The 26545-nt window shown below is 43.4% G+C and overlaps 1 protein-coding gene and 1 long non-coding RNA gene across 8 annotated transcripts in view; one reads left to right on the plus strand and one right to left on the minus strand.

Annotated features, from left to right (window-relative positions):
- The window catches only part of MAP2K5 (mitogen-activated protein kinase kinase 5), a 154311-nt gene that overhangs the window by 96784 nt on the left and 30982 nt on the right, over positions 1-26545 (minus strand). For 4 of the 7 annotated variants that reach the window (XM_087941869.1, XM_087941865.1, XM_087941866.1 and 1 more), the window contains 5 exons: positions 25268-25336; positions 9702-9741; positions 3121-3189; positions 2949-3030; positions 2048-2109 (listed from right to left, as the gene is read on the minus strand). In XM_087941869.1, coding sequence (XP_087797995.1) covers positions 2048-2109; positions 2949-3030; positions 3121-3189; positions 9702-9741; positions 25268-25336 — 322 coding nt within the window. The remainder of the gene's footprint in view (positions 1-2047; positions 2110-2948; positions 3031-3120; positions 3190-9701; positions 9742-25267; positions 25337-26545) is intronic. The other 3 variants (XM_087941871.1, XM_087941868.1, XM_087941867.1) reach the window with 1 other exon arrangement.
- The window catches only part of LOC148124709 (uncharacterized), a 529533-nt gene that overhangs the window by 56975 nt on the left and 446013 nt on the right, over positions 1-26545 (plus strand). The window lies entirely within an intron of this gene.

A 26545-nucleotide genomic window follows, 5' to 3' on the forward strand; every position in this document is an offset into this window, starting at 1 on the left:
AACCTACAACCAACATGAGCACTTCAAATATAGTGCAAGGTGTCTCTACATAAAAGACGGAAAAGAAAATAAATGGGTAAAATGGCAAGCAAAACCCAAGCCCATGCTAACTTAGGCAAGATACTGATGGGAGATGCTTGCAGCTGGCCCTCTCTGCTGTCTTCCCTCACTTGTAGCAAATACACAGAGAAAGCCTATCAAGACTTTTACTTATATTTTTGTGGTAGGGACTGTGATATAGTAGAATAGAGTAGAACAGAGTGGACTAGGGTAGGGTACGGTAAGGTAGGGTAGAGTAGAATAAGAATACCGATAAGAGAAGATAGTGGAACAGAGGAGAAGAAGAATAGTGTTACAGCCCTACTACGTGGGTAAATATTCTTAGACATAATACAGCACTGTGGGTCATTAGGTGTTCAGCAGCGCAATGGAACAAGGAAGAAAACCTGTCCTTGTGTCTGGTGGTTTTGGCATGCAATGCCCTGTAGCAGCATCCCAAAGGGAGGAGTTGGAACAGTTTTATGTCCAGAATATGAGGGGTTTGCACATATTTCCTCAGCCCTCTTTCTGACCCGTATAGTATACAGGTTCTCAATGGAAATCGGGCTGGTTGCAATTGTTTTTTTCCGCAGTTCTAACTATCTGTTGGAGGCTGAGCCTGTCCTGTTTGATAGCTGTACCAAACCGGACAATTATAGAAGTACAAATGACAGACTCTAAAGCAAGTACAAATGAAGGACTCAAAGGCAACTGGAAAGGTTCTGAGAGTAAAATAAAGTAAATATTCCTGGATTCTCTGAGCATTCTCTACCCAGGTCTGTTTCCCAAAATCTCTCCCACCCATGTGCTGTCCACAGACGGGGGTTGGGGTGGGAGGAGAGGATTAAATTGTCCCACTCAGTCTCTGCCACCACAGCCACTGGTTGGTGTTTCTATCAGGTAGTCCCCGCCCTTATTCTGAGTTCATATTTTAAGATTTAGATATGTGAGAGCCATCCGTTTAAAGTCAATTTATCAAACAGCCAGCCAATTCATTGCACAGCCTTCGGCACACTAGGAATTCTTTGCCTATAAAACATTTAAAAGACGCCACCTGAAATTCTATCTTGTCAGGGTGCACATGATCCCAAGAAGTAGAAAGTCTTTTTAGTCAAATGAAAGTTACAGGCGTAATTATTTAGTAAGTTGCAAATTATCCCAACAGGAAAATGAAACACTTTTCAGCTCGCTGAAACAGGCCACATGAAAATCCCCAGGCTCTCCCACACCACAAGAAACCACATTGGGCTCAAAAGTAAACCCATTTGGAATTGTTCCACAGGGAGCACATCTGATGAAAAGATGCTCTTTGCGCATGCATCTGAAGTGCAGAGGATGAAGCCGAGCTGTGAATTACAATGAAAGCAGACTAAATAGCTGTCTGCGTTAGATTAAAGGGTTTCAGTTGTCAGCTTGATGTATAATGAGTGTGGAAAACAGGAATTTAATTAAGTAGTGCATTATAGAATAACTCTGATATGCTTTAAACCACTTAAATTATCAAAGCCACCCTCCCATTTAGCCATTGTGCAGCAACCCCCTTCTCTCAACGGTCAACTGGGTGTTCGTTCTGTTGGCCTTTATTCAGCTTTCAAAGATTATGGTGTGTTCATTCCAATTTGGTCAATTCTGCTTAAGAACACCCTGCAGTGTGTGCAAAGGCACAATTAGGCAGAAACACGGCACTTTGCTCTCTTTACCCCAGAAATACAGAGAGTCTTGTGGCATCTTGAAGATGATTATAGTGTATGCCTCTCTAAATTCAAATACTTTCATTATTTGCTTTTATTCAAGGGAACCTTAATCCATGCTGTAATCAATGGGTTTACTTTCCAAGTATTATAAGAGTCTCTAATATCTCCCATTTTTCTTCCTTGTTTTTCCTTCCCCACTCCTGCCAATTGCTTCTACTACACCTGCACACTTCATTTGACAACTTTACGATTGTGATTAAGCAATTCCACATTTATTAAATGTTTCAAAAACGGATATACCCCAAGGTACTCACAGCTACAGCTATTCTTCCCAAGACGTGTTCTGGAATTTTTCTGTAGACATCTAAGGAGCCCCCTGCAGGGAGAACAAAGTATGATCAACTGAAGCTAAGCTGGTCTTTTCTAAAAATGTCATGCCGATCAGGGGTCGCCAAACGTGGCAACTTTAAGGCTTGCGAACCTCAACTCCCAAAATTCCCCAGCCAGCATGACCTAGATGACTGGGTGCATATTTTGTGATCCAACAAATTGGTGAGGAATCTGTGCCTGGTTTGCTCAATAAATTTATCCTGAGGTGAAAGTGCCAAGTAAAGAAATCTTTAAGGTTGTCATTACAAAAACCTAATATCCCTTAAACTGCCATTCAAACCTACAAGAAATACATAGGACCAAGAAAACAACTGAGAAGGAAAATCTGCAAAGCTATTAAGATGAAGGAACAGCAGTTTTGTCAGTAAATACAGATTGCATGCAATTGGGAAATATTAAACTACATATAAACCACCTTTTATTATCTGCCATATCTAAATTTTCAATAAAAGTTTGTGCACTCTTATTCAAGAAAACAGCACCAAGAAATAACTTTTGCTTACCTGATGAACTGAGCCTTGTGAACGTTATTCTTAAAATACCCTTTTTTAATAAATAAAAAAAACCCACGCTCTGTAGGATTTACAGTTCTAAGATATAGTAAACCAATATTCTTCAACCAATTCAATTTTTCCGACTCCTGTTTCTAAATTATGGTCCTTCACCAATAGCAATAGCAGTTAAGACTTATATACCGCTTCATAGTGCTTTACCGCCTTCACTGAGTGGTTTACAGTCAGCATATTGCCTCTAACAATCTGGGTCCTCGTTTTACCGACCTCAGAAGGATGGAAGGCTGAGTCAATGTTATAGTATATCACTTACCATCCATAAATTCAGTACAAAGGGAAATCCGGTTTTCTACAAAAAAAGCACCGTAAAATCCTATGATGTAGGATGAATCGCACTGTAAAAAGAAGAAATAACAGGTTAATTTTTTTTAAGAAAAACTGCATGCTAAACAGAATTGGAAAAAGAAGTGCTAGAAAAGCATTACCTTATAAAGGATTTCTAATTCGGACATAATCTGTTTCTGAAGTTCTAATGTAATATCTAAAGGAATCACCTGGAAATAAACATTAATATTAAATTATTTATTTCACTACAGAAAATCGGGCAGCACTCAGCAAGAAACATTATTGTACCATTTCTTTTTTTTTTTTAATGTATCAGCTCCAGTCTGCATCGAGGAAAAAAAAAATCTCAGCACAGCTTTTGTCCTCACTGTTACTGAAATCAACGCCATAGCCGTTGAGTTTCTCCATCTCAGCCACTTGGAAGATGGATGGACTTCCACTCCCAGAATTCCATGCATGCTGGCTGGGGAATTCTGGGAATTGACGTTTAAGCGGCAGAGGTTGAAATACACTGCAATAGCCCACCCAAAAGTGGAGACCAATCTAGATCAGTTATGCAATGTAACTAGACTTTTGGTACTTAAAATTACATCTCTTCTGAGTCAAGATTGAGTTTTGATCACTTCACGGAGACAACCCCGTAGCCACTTTCTGGGATTTGATTTCCCAGTTTAGTATTCCTCACAGACACCCATCCATGTATGGACCAGACTCACACCTGCTTAGCTGCCAATACTACACAAAGATGCTGCCTTGTGCAAAAACCCACCCTAATAATCCTACCACAGGGGATCCTTAGTGGGCAGCCCCCAGATAAATTTTATCCCTCCCTGGCGGCCCATTTTTAATATGGAAATACATCTCTACAGCTTAATCCCTTCAAAAAGAAAATACTGAGTTTATGTCTCCTCGGTGTAACTCGTATTTAATCTAAATATTTCATCTATCTCTGCATCCATTTCTTGTTTTCCACCTTTTTAGAAGTACTGCAAAAAAGGTACAACTGTTCATTTCTGGACACCCACCTGACTTTTTGAGCCTCTCCACGGCTGCCCTCAGACCTCTAACAACATGATATACTCCACTTCACATATTATGATTATTTCTTCACAGGTTTGCATATCAGCGTTTCTCATCCTTGGCACTATTCAGATGTATGGACTTCCAACACCCAGACAGGCTGGGGAATTCTGGGAGTTGAAGTCCACATATCTGAAAGCTGCCAAGGTTGCAAAACATTGCTGTATTTGATTATTAATTCTAAAGTTTTTGATCATTTTATTTCATTCTAGGTATTTTATTTGTGTCTAAGGTCCTTGAAGTGTTTCTTTGTCTTCTGGATCTGTTTTTTTGGGGGGTGGGGGGGAGAGATATAAAATATTTCTGCCACAACTGCATTATTTTCCTTCTAGAAAAATTTCGGGCCATCCCTGGAGCAGCAGATTCATGCAGAAAGTTCCTATCTTCTCCAGAACATTCTGTATTCAGAATGAAATGTTTTGCCCCTCCATAACTACAGTTAGTCCTTGATCTAGGACCACAATCGAGCCCAACGTTTCTGCTACTAAATGAGACAGTTGTTAAGTGAATTTTGCCCGGTTTTATGACATTTCTTGCTATAGTTGTTATCACTGCAGTTGTTAAGCCAGTAATGTGGTTGTTAAGTGAATCTGGCTTCCCGCTGACTTTGCTTGTCAGAAGCTCACATGAACCTGGGACCCTGCAACTGTCATAAGTATGAACCAGTTGCCAAACATCTGACTGTTGGTCAGGTGACCATGGGGATGTTGCAAGGGTTGTGTGAAAAATGGTCATAAGTCACTTTTTTCATTGCTGTTGTAACTTGGAATGGTCATTAAATGAACCGTTGCAAGTCAAAGACTATCTGTATTTCTTAAATGTCTGTATTTTTAGGATAATACCTGGAAACTCTGATAATTAGACTAGGAAATATGACTGGGATCCATCCTCACGGTTTCCTGGTGTTTCCAGGTATTATTATCTAGTTCAATTATCAATGATCTAGTCTAATTGTCTCGTCTAATCAATTATCTAGTCTAGTTTCCAGTTATTTCCAAGTATTATTTGGCCTAAAAATACAGACATTTAAGTAATACAGGTAGTTTTCGATTTACAGTGGTTCATTTAGCTCTGAAGGTTCTCTGAATATGCTCAGGAACCCTTCTCCAATCCTGAGGTATACACTTCTCTCCCCCACATGTCATTCCCGCCTGGCAAAAACAGGATCCAGGCCTACATTTCTTAGAATCTGGGTGGGAATTTCAGGATCCAATACACTTTGCGGATTCAGCACAGCCAACGCTCTGCTGCAGCTGGACTGCTAATGGAAATTTCTTTCAATCCCTTGTTTACATCCAGCTGATCTCCGAACCTACATTTTTAAAGTATTGATGTCTGTCTAAACAGAGGGAAAAAGTGCACAACCCATTTCTATCAAGAATTTGCTTTAGGGTTATTTATAAAAGCTGTAACTGTAATAGAAATGCTGCCAAGAAAACATTTAACACATTTCTCCAAATCAATAGTCATTTGCCAACAATATTCACTTACATTTTTTTTTTCCTGGATGGAAAGCTTAAAACAAAGTAAACTGCTGGAACCGTTGTATCAACTTTGCTCCTTAGAGGAACAAGGAAAATTTAACTCTCTCCGGACGCTAAAAAAAGGCCATTTTGAACTTTAATGTTCCTTTTCACTTTAGTAAGCTCAGTTTTCCTCCAGACAAGCTTGACCACTGCAAAACCTTCATCTGGATATTGATCACAGAAGGCAAATTCACTATCAGCCAAGATAAGAAATTAAAACAAGAAAGCCTGAAAGCTGGTATATTGATTTTACGGGTAGATTGATTTTTAAGAACACGGCCCCATTTTGTATAAAATAGTGGGAGAGGGCTGCTTCCCCAGATTATATATTTACGTTGTATACGTCACGTTGTGCTGCACAGGCCGTGTGTGAAAAGTCTCTGTATTAAAAGGTGCAGATTAGATCAATATGCACAGATTATTAGTACTGTGCATTACAGGTACAGATCAGGTGAATAGCAGGAACTGCAACAGGGATCTTGGAGTCCTGGTGGTCAATCATTTAAACATCAGCCAACAGTGTGTGGCAGCTTCCAAAAAAGCCAGCGCATTCCCAGGCTGCATTAACAGAGAGGGATAGAATTAAGAACACATGAAGTATTAACACCGTTTTATAATGCTTTGGTAAGAGCACGCTAGGAATACTTTTGGTCACCATATCATAAAAAAAAGATGTGGAGATTCTAGAAAGAGTGCAGAGAAGAGCAAGAAAGAGGATTAGGGGACTGGAGGCTAAAATAGATGAAGAACGGTGGCTGCGTTCTCCCCTACGGTCTCATGACCACAGGTAAGGGACTTGGCAGCCAGATCACCTCTATGCCATTCCATAGCAAAAAACACTCATAGGACTACATTGATTCATTTAATGGTTATGGCATTAACTGAATGATGCCGCATAAACTTAAGACTAGTGGGAAAGAAGTTATGACATCAGGTCCAATCACATCAATGTTATGACTGTCATGACTATGATGGAAATCCCAGGCTCCATTGCAGTCGTAAGTCAAGGACTACCTGTAGGAGGCAGTTGAAAAAAAAAGAGCAGAAATCCAAACTGCGGGTCTCAGATGATGTGGGTGACGCTTGCCTTTAGAAAGGAAGCAAATTCTTCAACGTTTCCCAGGGCTTGCTAAAAAAATACGTCTGTTTGGGAATATTCTGTTGGGAGGATTTGGACTGGCTGGCTCTGGATGCCCGGGCACCCAGCAGACGATCTGAAGGTTGATTAAGAAATAGGAAATAGAAATAAATAAATTTGATTTTAATTACTCTCATTGGAGAAAGAGGTAATGGCTCCTATGAATTTGCATTAGGATTCAAGTCCTTATTTCGGTTTATTATTTTAATGATGTACAAGGGAATCAGAGGGAACAGAACCAGGGTTAGGGAAAAGAAGGCCCTTGTCTCCCAATTTAAAATGGCCTGACGCCATCCTCTCTCTTAAATAACCGCCAGGCCACAGAAAAGGAACTTCCCAAGCCGGAGAAAGGGTTAAACCCCACCAAAAATACCTGAGCCATTTTCTCTGCTACACCTCCAGGACAAACAAGGATGAGTTGTCAAGTTAAATACAAGCACTCAAGTGACGGAATTATAATTTACTTGGGTGCTCAATTTAAATTAGTGAGAGGCTATTAAAATATACAGTATAGCGATGGCAATTCATCACGGGCTGTCATGGATGACTTCATCTATTTGCCGGAGTTGCGTGTGTGCCACTAAAGGGAATGAGAGCAAAATCACAGGTCAAATTAAGCCGCAATTCCATTTTAATTCACTTATTTAATCTGCGGCAATATAATTGTCTTTTACAGTATGTACAACTCAGAGGAAATTTGGGAGTTCGATAGGCAGTATACAAATGATTAATCAAATGGACCATTTAAATGCGAGTTAAGAACAGAAGAAACTCCCAGGAACTGCAGCCGAGGAAACAGGCGCACTGCTCCCGATGCACAATTGGGCGGCTGGTGCTTCAGCGTTGCAGGGAAGCCTCTCTGGCATCTAACAAGTCTTGATGGGACGGAGGCCTTGGAGAAGATGGCCAGGACCTGGTCACAAACCCACTTTGGGGGTCCCCTCCATCCTGATTTCTTACACTTTTAACACAATTTGCATGGCATTTCTTTTTACTGCTGTCTCTAATGGAAATAATTTATTCCTTTGTCAAAGAGCTGGACCTAAGTATATGCAATAGGGAATATTTGCTGGCTGATGAATTCTGGGAGTTGAAGTCCGCAAAGTCTTTAAGTTGCCACGGTTGGAGACCCCTGCTTTAAAGGTGTCACGCTCCTGTTGGAATCTGATTCCGAGGGAGAGGTGGAACAGCTGACAGGGGGTGGGAGTGTGGCTCCGGTGGCTGTGGAGGAAACTGGGGAAGGGAACAGTCCAGTTGGGCATTCAGAGGAAGACCCAGGCCCATTCCCTCTTTATCCTAGGGCATCCTAGGAATGGATAAGGGAGCAACGTGAGTTTACAGGGTTTACAGGGGAGGAAAGGGCCCTGATCCCCTTCATTGGCTGCAGCTGGGAAAACTGTTTAAAAAGGCAAACTACGCACAGCAAAGTTGCTGGAAGCAATGCATGAAATTATTCTGGTTTGTCAAGTCTTAGTTGAGTTCTGGCACCCTCCCAACTGTGTGTGTTTCGTACATGCATGTGTGTGGGGGCACACTGCATTATGGGTGTCAGCACGCTATTGCATGCGCGCTTTCAGCACACCACAACAAAAAGGTTCGCCATCACTGGTCGACAAGTTCTGAGGGTTCCTTGACATGCTTTTTAGCTCTTTCTCTTTTCCATCTTTGTTGGTAGAGCAGACCTTCAGCCTGGTGGTATAGGATTCTGATCACTCCCATTTGGGGTTCCAGTGGGTGGTAAGATTCAAATACTGATCTCTGTGGGTGGGTTTTCTGTAAACTTCAGCATGAAGGCTTCTGTCTTCCTTAATGGGTACTGCCCAGTCCAGGGAGGCCAGACTATTTTCCTTAACAACTTTCTGCATGAATTTGATGTCTCTGTCCACAGAGTTGATGTGTTTGGTGAGGGCTTCCAATTCCTGTGTTTTAATCTTGACCCAAGTATCATCCACGTATCTACACCAGTGGGTGGGTGAGATTCCTGGGAAGGAGTCTAGGACTTTACTTTCTACCTCTTCCATGTAGAGATTGGCCACAATGGGGGACACAGGGCAAAGCCGTGTTTCTGTCTGTAGAAACCAAAGCAACTGGCTCAAATTTATGAGGGTGGGTGTGTTCTGGAGCCACCTCATCACCTTCGGCGACCTTCTGAGAAGCGAAATCAATGGGGAAGCCACATTCACTTAACAACTGTGCTACCAACTTAAAAAAACTGCAGTGCTTCACTAAAAATGTGTCAAGAAAGGTCATAAAATGGAACAAAATTCACTTAACAACTGTCTCGCTTAGCAAAGAAATGTTGTGGTTGTGTATGTAGGAAAAATATTTGGGGATGGTGAAAAATGGATCTTGAGAGGAAGCCGTTTTAGGAAGAATTTGTTGTTCTACCAGAACATAATGACGGAGGAGAAGAATTTGGCAGGGAATTATTTGTAATTCTCCAACAGAAAGAAGCTGGAGAGACGGGCATCAGCGCTGGAACAGACCTAAAAGCCTGAGCTCCCACTTTTTTTCTTAAGGCATTTAACAATCTTTAATTTTTGAATACAATCAAGAGGAAAGAGAAGAAACCACAATTTAACCATCTAAGATGAGAAAACTTATGGGGTATATGGAGACGCTGACCTCAGATAGTTAAATAATCACACAATCAAATTAAAAACTGCGCTGGAGGAAAGGCCCCCTTTCCCCCTTTGTAGAGAATCTGTAGTTGTTGTTTTTTGTTTAATGCTAATATAAAGCCACCATTGTCAGTTCTGCAATAGATTAAAAGTCTTCCCTGCCTGTATTCCTCTCAGGACCAAGTTGTACCACCAAGAAAAAAAGAGAAGAGATTGCTTTGTACTTCCTCACTTATAAATCGTGCCCTTCGGTCCAGATGTGTGTTCATTGCAAAGATTGGCTTCATGTAATAGTCCTGGAAATAGAAGACTGAGGCAGGGGGAATCTTTTAAAGCAGATTTGTGAACAAACTTACCTTTACAGCTAGTATTTTCCCACTGGGGACATGGTTTGCTCTGCATCCAAAGAAGAAGACAGTCAGTTTTAAAGCAAAGAAAAACCATGGTCATATTTTAACTTTTACGCGATGCTTGTTAAAGTTTCTAGCTAATGGCATCCCTGAGCAATTGGAAGTTGTATGCTCGAGTGATATATGCAACAAGCCCAGTTCCAGTGAAGTGGGCAGTTCCGTACCCAAACAACAAACAACCACAAAAATCAATCCTGTGCAACGTGTGACTTATCAAGCTGAATAAAGCCTATCAGCCATGTAAACACACTCAGCTAACAACTCCTGGAGTCTCCCATTCCTGTTGTCTTTCCAGAACGAATAGCCCAGGGCAGACCTGACAAACCTCAGCACAGAAAGGGAGGACCGTCTTAAAGAATGATCCTTCCTAGGCTGGTTGTCTGTAAGAGGGACCTCTCTCAACATCAAAAAAATGCCCACAGAGCCAACCAGATGTTTCTCTGCTCTGAGTTGAATCATGGAATCCAAGTTGGAAGCGGCACTCAAGTCAAACTCCTTTCCTTTGGGCGGGGATCCAAATTAAAGCATGCCAGAGACACGCTGGTCCTGGGTCCACCTGCACACATCCACTGATCAGGAGGCCATGACTCCTTGGGTGCATCGCCAAACCGTTCTTGTGGTTGGGAAGTTTTCCGGCTACGGTTCACAGCAAAGCTGAAATTTGCTTTCCTGTAACTTAAAATAACTTTGAAAAATAAAATAACTTCACTCTGGAACAAGCCTTGGCCTCTCTTAAACCCTAAAAAACTCAAGTTCTGGTCTTCTCATGATCCCTCTTCCTCTTCTCTGAACCTGTCCCAGGTTCTCAGAATACACCTTAAAATGTGGTGCCCAGTACTCAAGTGCGTACAGTACTGCAAGGGTCTCCAACCTTGGCCACTTTAAGCCCGGCAGACTTGCAACTCCCAGAATTCTGGCTGGGGAATTCTGGGAGTTGAAGTCCTCCAAGCTTAAAGTGGCCAAGGTTGGAGACCCCTGCAGTACTCAACACGAGCCCCAGAAAAAGTAGAATAAAATGGAACGATTACTTCACACGGGGTAGAAACCACACACATCTCGTGATCTATTTAGGACTGGAATTTGACCATTTTTGCAGTTCGATTATCCTACTGGCTCCAGTCAGCTACCACCCAAAGCTTCTATAGAAAGGGATACCTTCTCCCACCCAGCTACAAGGAAGCTCTACACCCGACTTCTGCCCTTTCATGAATTTTTAAAAAGTGTCTTCCTCTAAAAAAAATATTGCGGAGGGGAAAAAAATAAATAACTGGTCTTCCCAAATGGAATTTTAGCATTAAAAATTAGCCGTTCTGTTAAGTAAATCCTTAAAAAACCCTGTAAGAAAAAATGATTTCAGAGCACAAAATGAACTTTCCTCCAGGGATTTCTGAGATGGTGGAGAGAGCAGAGCCGTTACATCAGAGCAGGTAAAATGAACCCTAAACTATGAACAGTGGCAAAACATTTTGACTTTCAGATCAGCCGAACGATAACCCAACAGGCTGCTGAGAGAGCGTGCTTAACGTCTGTTAGCTTAATATGTCCTGCACCGGGCAGTTTGGCAACTTAATTAGCTTGTCAAGAAAGGCGATCTCTTTGTCCCCCTCCTTCCCCTTCAAAGGGGAGGGGTGGCCTCTTGTTTTCCAGTGAATTAAAAGGAAAGACTTGATGATTTAATTATGATGCACGCCAAGTCATCCGTGGAAGTTTGGGTTAAATTTCCAGCCAAGAGCAGTACCTGGTTTGGTTTACAGAGCATCGACACTAGCAATTTAACATTTAATTATCATTGTGGAAGGGATCGCAGAGTGGATACGGTGCCCCTGGGGCGCAGAGCACCCCTGGATTCTGCAAGCACTCCAACTCACTGGAAAAGAAGGAAGCAAATGGGCTTATTCCAAGCCGCCACCACATCCACCGCTGTCTTGACCTTCTCTAGCGCATTATCCGTAAAGTGATTAATGGAGTCTGAATGGGAACTTTGGTTACTTGGAAAGAAAACTGGACACCTTAGCAAGGTTTTAATTAACAGCAAACCCTTCCAGGCTCGCTGCAGCTCGTGCAGTAATTACCTGTCCCAGTAAACTTGCTGGAAAACACGTTCAGCCCTAACTGAAGAACCAGAAGTTGATGTTGGCCGTTTAAATTACGAACGTGCTCTCATGGTTCAACTACCCACTCCAACCTAGAGCTGCCCAGAAGATTGTTCTGGTGCAGCAACCCCACATCACCGGCTTCCTGCATTGGCTTCAAGAACAGAACACAGAATAATAACAGTTGAAAGGGACCTTGGAGGTCTACTAGTCCAACCCCTGATTCATCAGGAGACCCTATACCACAGGTGTCAAACTTGTGGCGTCACGTTGCTGTCACGCGATGCTTTTCCCCGCTTCGTGGAGCTGGGGTGGGCCTGGCCTGCACGTGATGCATCCAGCCCGCAGGCCGCCATTTTGACACCGCTGCCCTATACCATTCCAGACAGGTGGCTGTCCTCTTTCTTCCTATGGAGACTTCTGATGAGCCAGCGATGGAAACATGTGCTCAGCTGCTTCCCCTGGTAAAGTTAGTAGGGACAAGAATTTCAGAGCCTGGAGCGGCATGACTGATACATAATTCTGGACGGTGTCTATACTTCCAATATTAATACAGCCCCTCCTTGAGGGAGATGGGCCTTCTAGAAGCATGAAATAATAGAATATAATAATCATATAATATAAATATATCCTTGGTGAATCTTCTGCAAGCCAACCACCAAGCTCATACGGCACCAAGGACTCCACAATTTGAGCTACAAATACTTTCTGTGTGCCCTGAGTTACAGGTATTTCCTTCGACTGGAATATTAATAAGATGGAAATATAATTTGTAACAACTACAGACTGATTGCTCCAAGAATATAAGACTCATGAAAGGTAAACAGATCCTCCGAAGGAATCGAAAGCAGAGCTTCTTTGAAATTAGAAGGGCATCTTCCAGTCACTGTTCCTGTGAATCCCTTTCTTTCTTTCTTTCTTTCTTTCTTTCTTTCTTTCTTTCTTTCTTTCTTTCTTTCTTTCTTTCTTTCTTTCTTTCTTTCTTTCTTTCTTTCTTTCTTTCTTTCTTTCTTTCTTTCTTTCTTTCTTTCTTTCTTTCCTTCCTTCCTTCCTTCCTTCCTTCTTTCCTTCCTTCCTTCCTTCCTTTCGTTCATTCATTTATTCAATTCACTCATTGCCAAAGGCCAACCAAAGTTACCGTAACTTTTGGTTCTGAAATGAAGAAAATTGGGGAGCTTTCCTGTTTCCACAAAGCATTTTGTGGATGGGGCACCCTACCATAAGTGACCAGCTCAGATAGGATTTTTAAAATTCCTTTTTTAGTATAAAGCAAACTTAAGAAAGACAATTCCCACCATCAAGAAAACAACAGCGCAGAATTCTCTTGCTACCTATCAGCTACCGATCGGGGTTTCATTATGTTGAGCCTTTTCTGCAAAGAAAAGAACAAGATGCAAAGAACAGCTTTAAGCCGCCTTGGCACAATTGAGTCAAATATTTTATTAAACTTGACTACTGCCCGCATACCAGACGCCTGGCATCCTGGAGGGACCACTGTCCATTTAGCATCCCTTGGAAAATTCAAAGGCTTCTCTGCGGGGCCTTCTGACAAAGCAATGTGCCCAGGCGGGGTAAGAGCGCTATTTTGGGCATTGAAAGGCAGACGGTGTGATCAAAGGTGCACATGAATGCACACGTACGCACTTCATGTGAGCAAAACACGCCACGTTTCCCTTCCGCTCAACCCTAATAGGAAAGTTACAACATGATAGGCAAGCCGCTAAAAGCTTTTTTTTACTTCTATTGTTTCTACTACAACCTCTGCCCTTAAAGGCCAAGGATGTCGGTGGCCTTCCAACTTGGCAAGTTTAAGACTTGTGGGACTTCAACTCCCAGAATTCCTGAGCTAAAATGACTGGAGGAGGAGGAATTCTGGGAGTTGAAATCCACAAGTCTTAAAGCTGTCAAGTTTGAAGAGCCCTGGAAAAGATAGATAAAGAGAGGTAGAATAGATAGAGAGATAGATAGAATAGACAGATAGAATAGATAAAGAGAAGTAGAATAGATAGATAGATAGATAGATAGATAGATAGATAGATAGATAGATAGATAGATAGATAGATAGAATACAAACATCAAGGGTCTTCCAACTTGGCAAGTTTAAGGTTTGTGGACTTCAACTCCCAGAATCCCTGAGCTAACATGACTGGAGGAGGAGGGATTCTGGGAGTTGAAGTCCACATAGCCTCAAGGAGCTGAGCTTGAGAAACACTGGGTTAGAAAAAACATCAGCCTAGAATCACAGGTAGTCCTCGGCTTACAACAGTTCTTTTACTGACTGACAATGGCACTAAAAAAGTGGCTTTTTCACTCGCGACCGTTGCCACATCCCCCTGGTCCCAGGGTCAAAATCCAGGCGCTTGGCAACTGACTCACATTTACGACGGTTGCGGTGCCCCAGGTTCATGCACTCTCCTTCTGACAAGCAACGGGGAAGCCGGAACAACCCTGCTATTAATGTAACAACTACAGTGTTTCACTTAAGAACTGTGGCAAGGACGGGTTGTAAAATGGGGCAAAACTCACTCAACAAATGACTCGCTTAGCAACAGAGCTTTTGGGCTCAACTGTGGTGGTAAGTCGAGGCCTACCTGCACTTCCAGCACTGAGGTAAAGGTTGGGTGCATCTTTAACCAGCTTGCTGAAAGCAGGCATGAGGGAATGGTGGTCCAAAGCCCCTCCTTCTTCTCCCGATTAAAGCTTATTCTTCTTAAATTAAGGGCCAGGGAGCATCGGTGGATCTTAAGTCCCAACTGTTCTGACCAAGGCTTCCTGAGACCGTAATTCAGCACACGCTTAGTCCAAACAACTCTTGTTTTATTTCAACACTGGGAATTATGTTCATTCCCAGCCTGTAATGAGTCCCAAACAGTCCCTCGAGATAAGCACCCACCTTTCTTTCCTTTGAATTGCTGCCAACAACTAGAGTGCCAAATGAACTGTAAAAACCCAACCGAAGTACAAAGCCCACACAAAGCTTCAAGGTTTAATCTGAACAGAGCGAACGACTTTGCTTCCTGCAAAGGTTTCTCTACCTTTGCCTGTCCTTTATAACTTATGGGAGGGGCAATCACCTCCCAGCCTTACTCTCAAGTTGCTCCTTTTGTCTCAGCTGCTCTTGCCTTCTAGCAGCTCTGCGCACATGTGCCCTGGGGACAGGCTCCCCTTGTTCCTCTGCCTCGCTGCTCCCACACTCCGGAGGCACCCCAGAATCAGCACCCCACTCCCAGATGGTCCTGGCCCCATCTCTGCATTGGATGCAGGACCCTCATCCAAGTCCTCTCCGGATTGGCCTATGTTCCTCCGCACTGTCCGATTCCCCTGCCGTCTGCACAGGCTGCCGGCGAACCACGACACCAACATTCGGAACACAAAGAAGGAACCAGAAGAAGGAAATGGGGGGCTGTGGAGGCCTCTAGGAAGCTAAGACCCCTCCAATCATTTGTTCCAGATGCCACACTGTGGCGTACAGCTGTTGCCTTGGCTCCACGAAATGTTCCTCCCCGAAAGCCCTCAATGTTCAGAAACCCCTGAATCTGCGCACACATGGAGCCTGGCCCTGCCAAGGCCGAGCGGATGGAAAGCTCATTCATCTCATCCAGGAGATGTTCAGTGTCTCTAAACATTACACATTGTGCAGAGACAGGAGGGTCACCAGCTGTAGATGACCCTGCAGCAAGCCATAGCCAGACTCCGTTCCAGGTCTTCAGTCTGGGCAGACTGGCTTAATGGCCAGAGTTTGAGAGAGTTTTAAACAGCAATATTTCCATGTGCCGAAACGGCCGTGTGAAAAGAAGAAGAGGTTTCCAGAAAATTAGCACTTTGACAGTTGTTGCCTTCCGTAATAGGCGAGCCCATTAGCTGACTTGCTGGCTGTTAAAAAAAGGACATTCAGAAGTGAGCAGCAGCCTCATTGGATCGCGGCTCGTTCAAAGCCACAAGCGATGCCAACCTGCCTCCTCTCCAAAAATCCCACCACAGATGTTTGAATGATGACCACAAAATGATTCATTATTAACTTGAAGGCGCCCTCTGGCCACAGACTCTTTGCCTCGAAAATGGACTTTTCCAAGAATGCAAGAGCAGCCCCCCACCCCCGCCCCTGCCATGCCCCAGGCAAAGGGTGGAAAGATTTAAAAAAAAAGACTCCTGATGTGACAGACAAAAGCACTGGGGAGGAGAGGAACCCCAAAAGAGGAGGAGAGGTGTGATGACCCAAAGGGGCGTGGCACAAAGGCAACCCAGTCAGATAATCAATAAAAGTCCCTTTGATAGCTCCAACTTCACCCCCAATGTCCAGGTTACCTTCTGGCTGGAGTAAAACTCTCCCAGGAACAGCTCTGAACTGCAGAGACTCAAGTCCAAAACATTGACAACAAAAACTGTAACTGTAAGTTCAATCAAGGCAAAATGAGGTAATTAGTCTGACAGGGCCGGAGGAAGAATTCCAGATGTGAAGGTGCAGCCAAACTCACACGGATGGAAAGATGCTAGGAACGCAGATAAGCAAAGACAACACAGGATAAAGTCGCATTTGCTCCCAGCAGCTGCCGCAGCCAGCATTCAGTTCTTTTAAACTCTCTTCCCGGGTGTTGCTAATGAAGGGAATCAGGGCCCCTTCCTCCCCCATAAGCCATGCAACCCACGTCGCTCTCTTCTCCATTCCTCCTTATGTGCCCTAGGATGAAGAGGGGGATGGGCCTGGGTCTTCTTCTGAACTCCCCCTCCCTTGTTCTACCTCTCCCCTACTCTGCCCAGCCGGACTTTGCCCTTCCCAGCCTCCTCCACAGAACCACATTCCCACCCCCGCCAGCTGTTTGTCTTCCTCCTTGGATTCAGACTCTGACAGGGGCAGGACAAGAGGTTGTAGCCTAGAATCTCGATCTGTTTTGTGGGTTTTCTTATTTCTTATCAAAGGAACGGGGTGCTATCTCCGCAAACTACACACGGTCCTGCTTCTTTTGCCAAACTTGGCAAGAAGATGCTGCAGAATGCTTCTTGAGATGCTAAAGACCACCGCAGCGGTCTTGCCATCTGAATTCAGTGCAGACCAAGGGGTCTTGCCGTGGTCCTTTTCTTGATCAATTGGGCTAATGCCCGTGCAGGACGGGAGAACGCCTGAGATCAAATTTCTTGAGGTTGCCTTGGTGATGTCTCCTTCGGTTCCTTAGCAAAACCACTGGTTTATTTCTAAATCGAGAACAACTTAACTTTTTGCTGAATCCTCAGCAGGAGGAGTGCAGAGTGCAACAAAACAAGTTTAATTTAAGAATCAACCAGTTTCTAATTAAACCGCCATAGGCAGCTGGTTGGATAAGTTTTAATCAGCTTCAGTCACCTATTGATTGGGATGCTGAAGCTTAAAAATTAAAAGTAAAAGTAAAAGATGATTTGGGAATTGCTGCATCTCAGAACAACAGTACAGCCCTCGGTAAATAACTCCTCTTTTAACCATCAGCTAAATGAACACTTCAATACCACAGCACAAAGTCTTCTGCAAAATTACTTTAACTAACAAGCAGAAATTTATCAGCTTCAGCCAAAATCAATGCCGAAATCAATTTGAACACTGGTTGTGTCTAAAGGGGCTCATTGGTAATTTACGGAAATTACTCCATGTAAATGTCTGTGCTTTAATTGAACAGTTTCATCAACTGGGCCGTGATTGCTGTCCATTTATTTATTTACTTTCACGGCAACACTTCTTCAAGAGAAGCGATGGGTTTTGTCAAGGCGGGAGGAGACACTTCATCTTCATTTTAGGCACTTTTGTGCGTAACCGATTTTACGAGCCGGGCCACCAACGGCTGGGGTCAGCGGAAACAAGGGAATTGCAACCCCTGGTCAGACTTGCTTAACCTGTAACAATGGTCCCTGCAAATTCTGGGGGCGGTGACAAACCTGAGGGCAGGAACAGAGAAAGGACGGGGAAGGGGACACGGGGGGCACGGGAGGCTCAAAATGTCCTGGAAGAGAAAAAGAGGAAGGTGGGTGGCTTCTTCTCTGAATGCAAAAACACAAAGATTGTTTGTGTAACCAGGTTTGCTAAGCCAAATTAAGAAGGATATAGTGGAAGGGCTGCCCTGATGAGCCAAAAGGAGCAGTTGAGCAATTATTATTTATTTAGCGTACAGCCAAAAGAAGCACACTCGTACACGCAATCCACATAGTTGTATACAAACCTTCGACGGGGGATACAGCAACGGCTTCAAAACTGGACATACAACAAGCAATTTCTAGCAGCAGCTGGCACCTGGGCCCACGAGAGACGAGGCTAAAGGCTGTGTTCCTCCCCTTAACACCCATCAATTAATCCTGTCCATGGTAGATGTCTAAGTCGCTTTCATCACACTCACACAAACTTTCTACTTGAAGACTTCAGCAAACACTCGTGGGAATGTGATATTTTGGGCCATCTTCCCTATTTGGTTAGAATAACAGAGTTGGAAGGGACCTTGTAGGTCATCTAGTCCAACCCATACATATATATATAAGACCCTATAGCATTTCTGACAAAGCCTCCAGTGACGAAGCTCCCACAATTTCTGAAGGCAACTTCTGTTCCATGGGTTGAATGCTCTCACTGTCAGAAAATTTCTCCTTATTTCTAGGTTAAACCTCTCCTTGTTCAGTTTCCATCCGTTATTCCTTGTCTGGCCTTCGGGGGCTTTGGAAAACAGCTTGACCCCCTTCCTCCTCTCTGTGGGAGGCCCTCAAATATTGGAAGACCGCTATCACATCTCCCATGGTCCTTCTCTTCACTAGACTAGCCAGGCCCAGATCCTGCAACCATTCATCATGTGTTTGAGCCTCCAGTCTCCTCATCATCCTGGTTGCTCTTCTCTGCACTCTTTCTAGAATCTCAACATCTTTTTTATAGTGTGATGACCAAACTGGATGCGTATTGTAGGTGTGACCTTACAAAGGCTTTTTAGAGCGATATTAGCACTTCACGTGATTTTGATTTTATCTCTCTGTAAGGCAACTTAGGATTGCATTGGGTTATTTGGCTGCTGCCGGACACTGCAGGCTCATATTTAATTGACTGTCCACTAAGACTCCAAAATCCCTCTCGCAGTTACTTCTATTAACCCAGGTGTCACCTAATTTATGCATGTTCCTTTGACTTTTCTTGCCTAAATGTAGAACTTTACTTTTTTCTACACTGAATTTCATTTTGTTAGATCAGGCCCTGAGTTCAAGTCTTCTGGATCTTGAGCCTATCGTCTGTTGTGTTGGCTATTCCTGTCAGCTTAGTGTCAGCTGCAGGTTTGCCCAGGTTAGGTTGAGAATTTTGATAATTGAAGCCCAACCACCCTTGCAGAAATCCTCAGAAAATACTTCTGGTGCCGAGAGCTCTCCTGGATCCCAAGGGCTAGGAGGTCATTAATAGATGTGTCATGTTTGTGAAGGTCCCAGAGACAGCTGGTGAGTGGCTGGTAGAAAACGGAAAGGACCTGCTGGGTTGGCTTTAGCAGGGCATTTATGAAATCTGGGCCAAGTTACCAATGTTAAAATGCTACATGATCTTGCAGAGAAAACTATGCAGAAGAGTTTGCAAAACATGAGAAAATGCTGGGTGTTATTTACCACTGAGAAGTTTCAAATGATACCAATAAGGTGTCTTTGTTATAAACAATGTAATGGCATTTTCCCCTCTGTACGAATTTTAAAGAAGGGACACTGCCCTATAAATCACATTGTTAGCGTATTTCAAGGAACCCAGGAAGCAATTTTGAAAAAAAAAAAAAAGTCTTAAGAGCTGTGTAAATCACCCTCAGTTTAAAAATGTGGCAGAAAGCAAACCCAGTGCTGCGTTTGGCCTTTCCCATGAATTATTTTTCAAAAAAAGCAATTTAAGTAAATACCCTGGAAGCGGCAGTATACAAATACTTTCCAATATATCTACGCAAGAGTCTGCACTTCCCATCATACCTGATTTTCAAAAATATCTGAAGGGTAGAAAAAAAATGACAATACCTAGTTTAAATTAGGTAGAATAATAAATCTATAGCCTAACTACACTGGCTTTTTCACTTGGAAAAAACTCGGCTGCAATCAACTGCAATTTACAATCGCCAGACCATTCCTGGCCACTGTAAGCAACACAGGGAATTCAGCCTCTCCTGTGCCAAATTCCAGGGGGAACATCTGGGAAATAAATGGAGGAGGATGAGGATGGCCAGCCCAAAGGGTGGCCGGCCCAAAGGTGCTGCAGGTACGGAGGCCGGAAGCCCAGGGATGTGACTGCCTCCATGTGCCTACCAACTCTTCGCCCAAAAAGGCTCATCTACTGCACCAGCAGGGGATCAATTCTTTATGTTCTTTGTTGAACTCTTCAGGTTTAGGGAAGAGACGAAAATGTACTTTTGAGACGATCGTGTGCTTGACCATAAGAGAAAAGAGGTTACTAATCTCTTCTCCAGCAAGAGCCATTTCGCAACAGAAATGTAGCAGAAAATACATGAAACGCGTATTAACCGTGTGGAGCAAACTACGTTAATTAAGAAGTACATCAATTATTAAAATATATAATTTAAAGAGACCCTCAGTTTGTTCTTTTTCTCTTTTGGTCAAGCACATGATCCATCTCAAAAACATATATTTTTTCTCTCTTTAAACTTAATAAAGGACATTTATCCCTGCCGGAGCAGTGGCTGGGCCTCTCTAAAACAGCCACGATTTCTTCTCTGCTTACGATGTGGCATCGCAGTGCCCAGGGCCAAACGCTTGAAGCTCTGGGGCTCTTTAGTGGCTGCCAAAAGACTGACTTCTGGCAAGGTGAGTCTTCAAAGGCCCTGGGGGAAGAGGAAACCTTCTCAGCTGCTGGGCCAGGTGTCGTCCTTCCTTGGTTCTTCCCTGGCTGCCAGCTTCAAAAAGCACGTCATCCCTTAATTAAGAAAATGCCAGAAATAAACTAAACACAAAGCTAAAAGCTATAAACCACCTTTTCCTTAAACAAACAAACAGAAGGACAAAAAGAGAGAGAGAGAGAGAGAGAGAGAAAAGGATTCAGCAAGTTCTCCTTAGAAATATTGCTATAGAAATATTGATTTTCTTACTCAACTCAATTGACTGAAAAGTTGTTTGTATGGCAATATTGGCCCAGGCAATCCGCTGGAACGATTTTGCTGCACAGAGTAATCAAGTGCATTTCTGAAGTATAATTATATTGTCATAAAAACGAAGCCAAGATAACCTTCTCTTTGAGCAATAAACCTGCAGCGGCAGTAAAAACCGTAGGAGAGACACAGATAGCCAGATAGATTCCGTGATAGGGTGTCTTCCGAGGAGGCCAGCCCACACGAGCTGCTCTTCCCTTAAGCTACGGTTAGCACGAAAGTGATCAATACCTCAATCTCCATAAACTATTTCAATAATAGTTAGTTCACCTGGAAACAGAAACCGAATGTTTCTGCTCAGCGACCTGAGACTGCCTCCTTGTTGGTTGAACGCAAGTAATATTTCATTGCCATAATGGATACGACTCAGCCCGGGGTTTTAGCAGGAGGCAGACAAACACACATTCTTCAGTTACAAATCAATATATGCTACACACCTTTCAAAAAAAAAAAAGAAAAAAGAAAGGCCCAGGATGTGGGATGCTGGCGGTCAAAAAAATACAAAACGCGTCACCAGGAGCAGTTATAATTAATTTATTTGACAAAACAATCATCAATTCTCTCCGGCGAAGGACCCACAGCTGCAGCGGCCGCTAACCAAAACCAAGCCAATCTACCTGTAAGCAGAGCTTCAGTTCAGCTGTGCCTGCAACAGAGATGGCTTCTCCTCAATGTGCCAGGAACATAGCGATTATTTCCAACGAGCTGGATCCCCGTGCTTCGCTACGAAACTATGTGGTCGGGCTTAGTTTTTGGGAAGGAAAATAAGGAGAAAAAAATTCTGCCTCTGCCTACCAGCATCCATCGGTATTCATCTGGCTAGCATCCTGTCAGTGTGTGAGAGAGTTGAGGGGTGTCTGGAAACTGAAAGAGTATTTGCTGTGTGAGCAAGGAGACAGCAAGGAGCCTGGGCGTGACTTAGCTCAACTGTTCTGTACTAAAGCTGTTTGGAGCTGTGAACTGAAACTGAAATTCCTCTCCTTCTGTTTTGCATTTGGAAGAGATTTCTTTTCAGGTGGGGAGGGGGAGTAGAACACCTTAGCATCAGAGTGTGTTAATAATGATAATATAGGAATATAGGAAATACTAATGCTCTGATGGTCATTTTGAAAAATCCTTCCACAGTGAGCACCTAGAAGCCAAGAGGAAGATATGGGCCAAATTTCCAGTTTGTAGGCTTTACGGATTCTTAAGTTTTCGCGGGTACTTACATGCATGGTATTCAGCTTTGTTCGGGTATTTTCCCACGTCATTATAGTTGTGCTTTTAAAGTTGTAGCAACGTTTCGGCAGAATCTCATCAGCCATCATCAGGCTTCTGTATTGTGTTCGTCTGACCAAGACTCCCAACCAATCAGGATGAAGAGAAAACCATTCTGGCACAGCAGTAGGCTAGCCCCAAATTTAAAACTGAAACGGCTGTGAAAGTCTGACTCACAGACGAACACTATACAGAAGCCTGATGATGGCAGTTGAGATTCTGCCGAAACGTTGCTACAACTTTAAAAGCACAACTATGATGACGTGGAAAAATACCCGAACAAAGCTGAATACCATACATGTGAGTACCCACGAAAACTTAAGAATATATATATATATATTCTTTGCATTACATATTCTATATATATAATTATTTGCATTACACAGCGGTGAGGGGGACAATGAAAACGGCAAGAGAGCCGGTCAATGCATCCTGAAAGCTGGAGGCCAGTGCATGACTTCTGACCAGTTAGCCAAGGCTACCTGTATGAGCCAGGACCTGTTTGCTTTCTTGGTCCAGAAAGGCCCACCAGGTTTACAGCCACACTAACCCATATGGATGATCTAAGGAGTGCAAATTTGTACATGCTTGAGGTTGCCACGCCAGTGGAGGCTACAAAAACTAGATAATTTCATGAAAAATGCGCTTTTTTCGAAAGGAAACTGGACTTTCTTTGTCCTGGCTGGAGAATTCTGGGAATTAAAGTCCACAAGTCTTAAAGGTGCCAAGTTTGCTATAAATCTTAGTATGAGGAACCCTTGGTGCTCTCTGAGCTTGGTGGTTTTCTTGCAGATGTTTCATCACCCAAACTAGGCCACATCATCAGTGCTAATCATAAAATCTAAATACATTAAAATTAATAGAAGTTGGTGCATTGGTTAGAATGCAGTACTGCAGGCTACTTCTGCTGACTGCTGACTGCCAGCAGTTCGGAGTTCGAGTTTCACCACCTCAAGGTTGATTCAGCCTTCCACCCTTCCAAGAATGAGGACCCAGATTGTCAGGGGGCAATATGCTGACTCTGTAAACCGCTTAGAGAGGGCTGGAAAGCACTGGGAAGCGGTATATAAGTCTAAGTGCTATTGCTATTTATGTAGTGCAGTGATTTAGGCAATTGGCTAAGAGAGTTTGTGGCACAACAGGAAGGATGTGCCTGTATCTTTGAGTGGGGACAAGTCTATACAACAAAGTTGGGAGAGGCAGAAGTAGAAAGGCCATCAACGCAGCTATAAACATAAAAAATGCATTAACTCTCAAGACCAGTGGGGAGCAGTGAACGTATCTCTTGCTCTCAAAAGTCTGCAAATAGCTATAGAATAATTTCCCTGTCCTGAAGACATACCCCAAATTCCTCTCTGGAAAAGTTCCCCCACCTGCCACTCGAAGACTCCTGTTGTGATGGGTCAAGCCAAGAACAAGAGGGCAAATGCATCTGGAGGGAGCAGACCTAGCCGTTTCCATCGAAAAGCTGGAAATCCAGATCCTTACTGACTAACCGGAGAAATGTCCCGTTGGAACGAGACAGCTCCCGGAAAGAACAACAATGTGTAGTTACATGAAGTTTACCAACCGCTTTTAGCATCTGATCGGAAGAAAGGCGGCGCTTACATCGCATCGCCACAGCTGAATCAGATAATCCGTAACAACTTCATTAGGAACAAACTTCCCGGGATATTAATTGACTCGCATAAATGGCAGGATTCTCAAAAGGCTCTCGCAATTCCCGTAATGGTAACGGAAGCTCATGCAGATCCACCACAATTAGTCTTTGTCATCTAATTCCAAGGAAGCTGTCAATACAGCGGAACATTGCCTGGCCTGGCTAATGGTCCGGGCGAAGGTGAGCAAGCTGAAATTAAATCTGGACAAGACAAAGGGGCTGTTTCTTGATCAATGGGAAATCAGGATGAGCTATCGGGAACGAAGCGGCTCCTAAGGTTTGCAGCTTGCGGGCGTCCTTGGATCCCGCCCTGTTCCTAGCTTTCCCGGGGCCACGGTGGCAGGGCAGCATATTTGAACATTATGGTTCATATATCACCCATTGACTCTTCTTGTGTCAATCAGCCTAACTAGGGTTGCCTGCGCGTTCGTAATATCCTATTAGGCTACTCCAATGTTGTTTCATCTGGGGCTGCTGTTGAAGAACACCTGGAAATCTAAAGGAGGATGTGTCTGCCAAGCTTGTGTAACGCCCACAAAACAGAAAAGGCTTAGAGTTAGTAAGTGTCAATCCTATGTGGCTGAAATGAGTCCCCAGCTATCTAGCATGAGAAAACAGGGCTAGGTGCTAATAACAGTTGGACTAAACCAACTATTCATCTACCTCAACAACCATCTACCAATAAAAACAAAGAGAATAGCTATAATTTTGCTATCATGTTGGCATGCCCTCCTACACGCAAATTGTGGCACATCAAAACAGCGTTGTCTTTTTCTGGTATCAGACACAGAATTATTCTCCGTGTTTGCCCATAATCTTTGCTAAATAGCCATTACAATTATTCCTGGCAAAGGTGTCCACAAATGGATTGAGTCTTACATGCTTGTTATCATATTTTCCATACATATTGTCATTTAGAAAGTATTTTTGCTTTTTGAAAATATTGATCGTCACAGTCTTTGTTGGTTGCGAGAGAGCCTGTAACCCTGTTATAAATTTTAGTCTAAATCTATACAAAACATCCTAGAAAAAAAAGGGTATTCCATCTTCTTCATTTAAAATAAAAAGTTTATCCATTTGGAAAACAGCAATTTTAGCCCACAATGGCAATTTTCTTTGACATTGGACTAAGATTTAACTAAGATTCAGATACTGTCAACCCAAAGGGTGTATGAAAAGCTAATTCTCTCTAGACCTAATTTAGCTATGAAGGCAGCTCAAGCAAACATTAAAGATCATTGGCATTTCATAAAAGGGGGGTGGGGGGGAAGGCCAGCCACCTTGTGACATAATTTGGGGGAAAGGAAATTGTCTCTTCCTTTTCTTTTCCCCCAAAGTTGGAGCGAAGGGGAAGAGGAGAGAGAGAGGGACACTCACTTGTAAACGGTCCCTCCGTTGCCGTGCCCAAGGATGTCTCGATACCGTATGTCTTGTTCATTCATCTCCACCAGGAAGAAAGAAAAACAAAAGAGATGTCAGGCTGGGATGCAAGTGTCAAGGAGAAGCCACTCTCGGCCATAAACAACCCGCCGTCTGGGTCATTTCAAGTTCAGCTGCAAGAACGAGGAGATCAATACAACATTTGCTGTCCAATTTATAAAAGACAATACCAGGGGACAAAGTGATGGAAAGTTTAATGACAATTTGTTTGCCTGGGTCATTTCATTAAAGTTTGATAAAAGGTGTCAAAATGGAATGATAACATAGCTCAAGAGGAGCAGGGCACCGACCTGGAGGGGAGCGGAAGGCTCTGGAGCTCAGACACGGCATCACCAAGGCCCGGGCCAGGCGGGGACCGGATAGTCCCTCAGCCAACGCTCTGACCTGGAAGCAGCCACGGACGAGCTCCTGACACCCGACAGGTTTTTTGCTCTGAAGCTAGACAAGAGCCACAAGAACACGCTGCTCGAATGGCCCAGGAAGGATGGATGGCTCACACCACTCACTTAGCAGGGAAGCACTCAGTTCTCAGTGCACACGCACTCTCGGTGTGCAGCCATTTTCCTTCCCCACGGGCAAAGTCCGGCAGATAAAGCCACCAGCCCAATTACGCTGGTACAACAACCTGAAGGTCAAAATTAATACCTTGAATTAAATGCTGCGCTATGGACCCCTTGACTCCAAAACCATGTTTAGGAGAGAAGGAGACCCTCCCATTTAGTGAATACAGCTGATATAGGTTTATCGAATCATACGGTTACTTAACATTTCCTGTTTCCCATATATGGACGTTATGTAATGTTTTCCTAAGGAAGTTCCAACCTTCCATGGACAACTCCCAACATTCCCATTATAGTCAGATTTCCTGTTATTCAAATACCAGAAGATTATAAGAAAACCATTAATACCTCTTAATGTGATTTATAATGTCAGAGCGCCCCAGCACGTACCTCTAACTTATGCCAAGTACATAGTTTTGCAATCTTGTATTTTTTTCTAGCAGAAAACACATTTCATAACTGTTCTGAGCTTTAAAAGTTCAGATTGCGAACACAAAATGGCTTCAGTTCGGCTCTTTATATTCTCAGGTATAATAACCAAATTTTCACCTATGACATTTAAGGGGTCCCCAACCTTGGCAACTTTAAGCCTGGTGGACTTCAACTCCCAGAATTCCCCAGCTGAAGTTCGCCAGGCTTAATTCTGGGAGTTGAA

Source organism: Pseudonaja textilis, chromosome 13, assembly GCF_049901715.1.
Source record: "Pseudonaja textilis isolate UNSWEBS1 chromosome 13, rPseTex1.2, whole genome shotgun sequence".
NCBI lineage: Eukaryota > Metazoa > Chordata > Lepidosauria > Squamata > Elapidae > Pseudonaja > Pseudonaja textilis.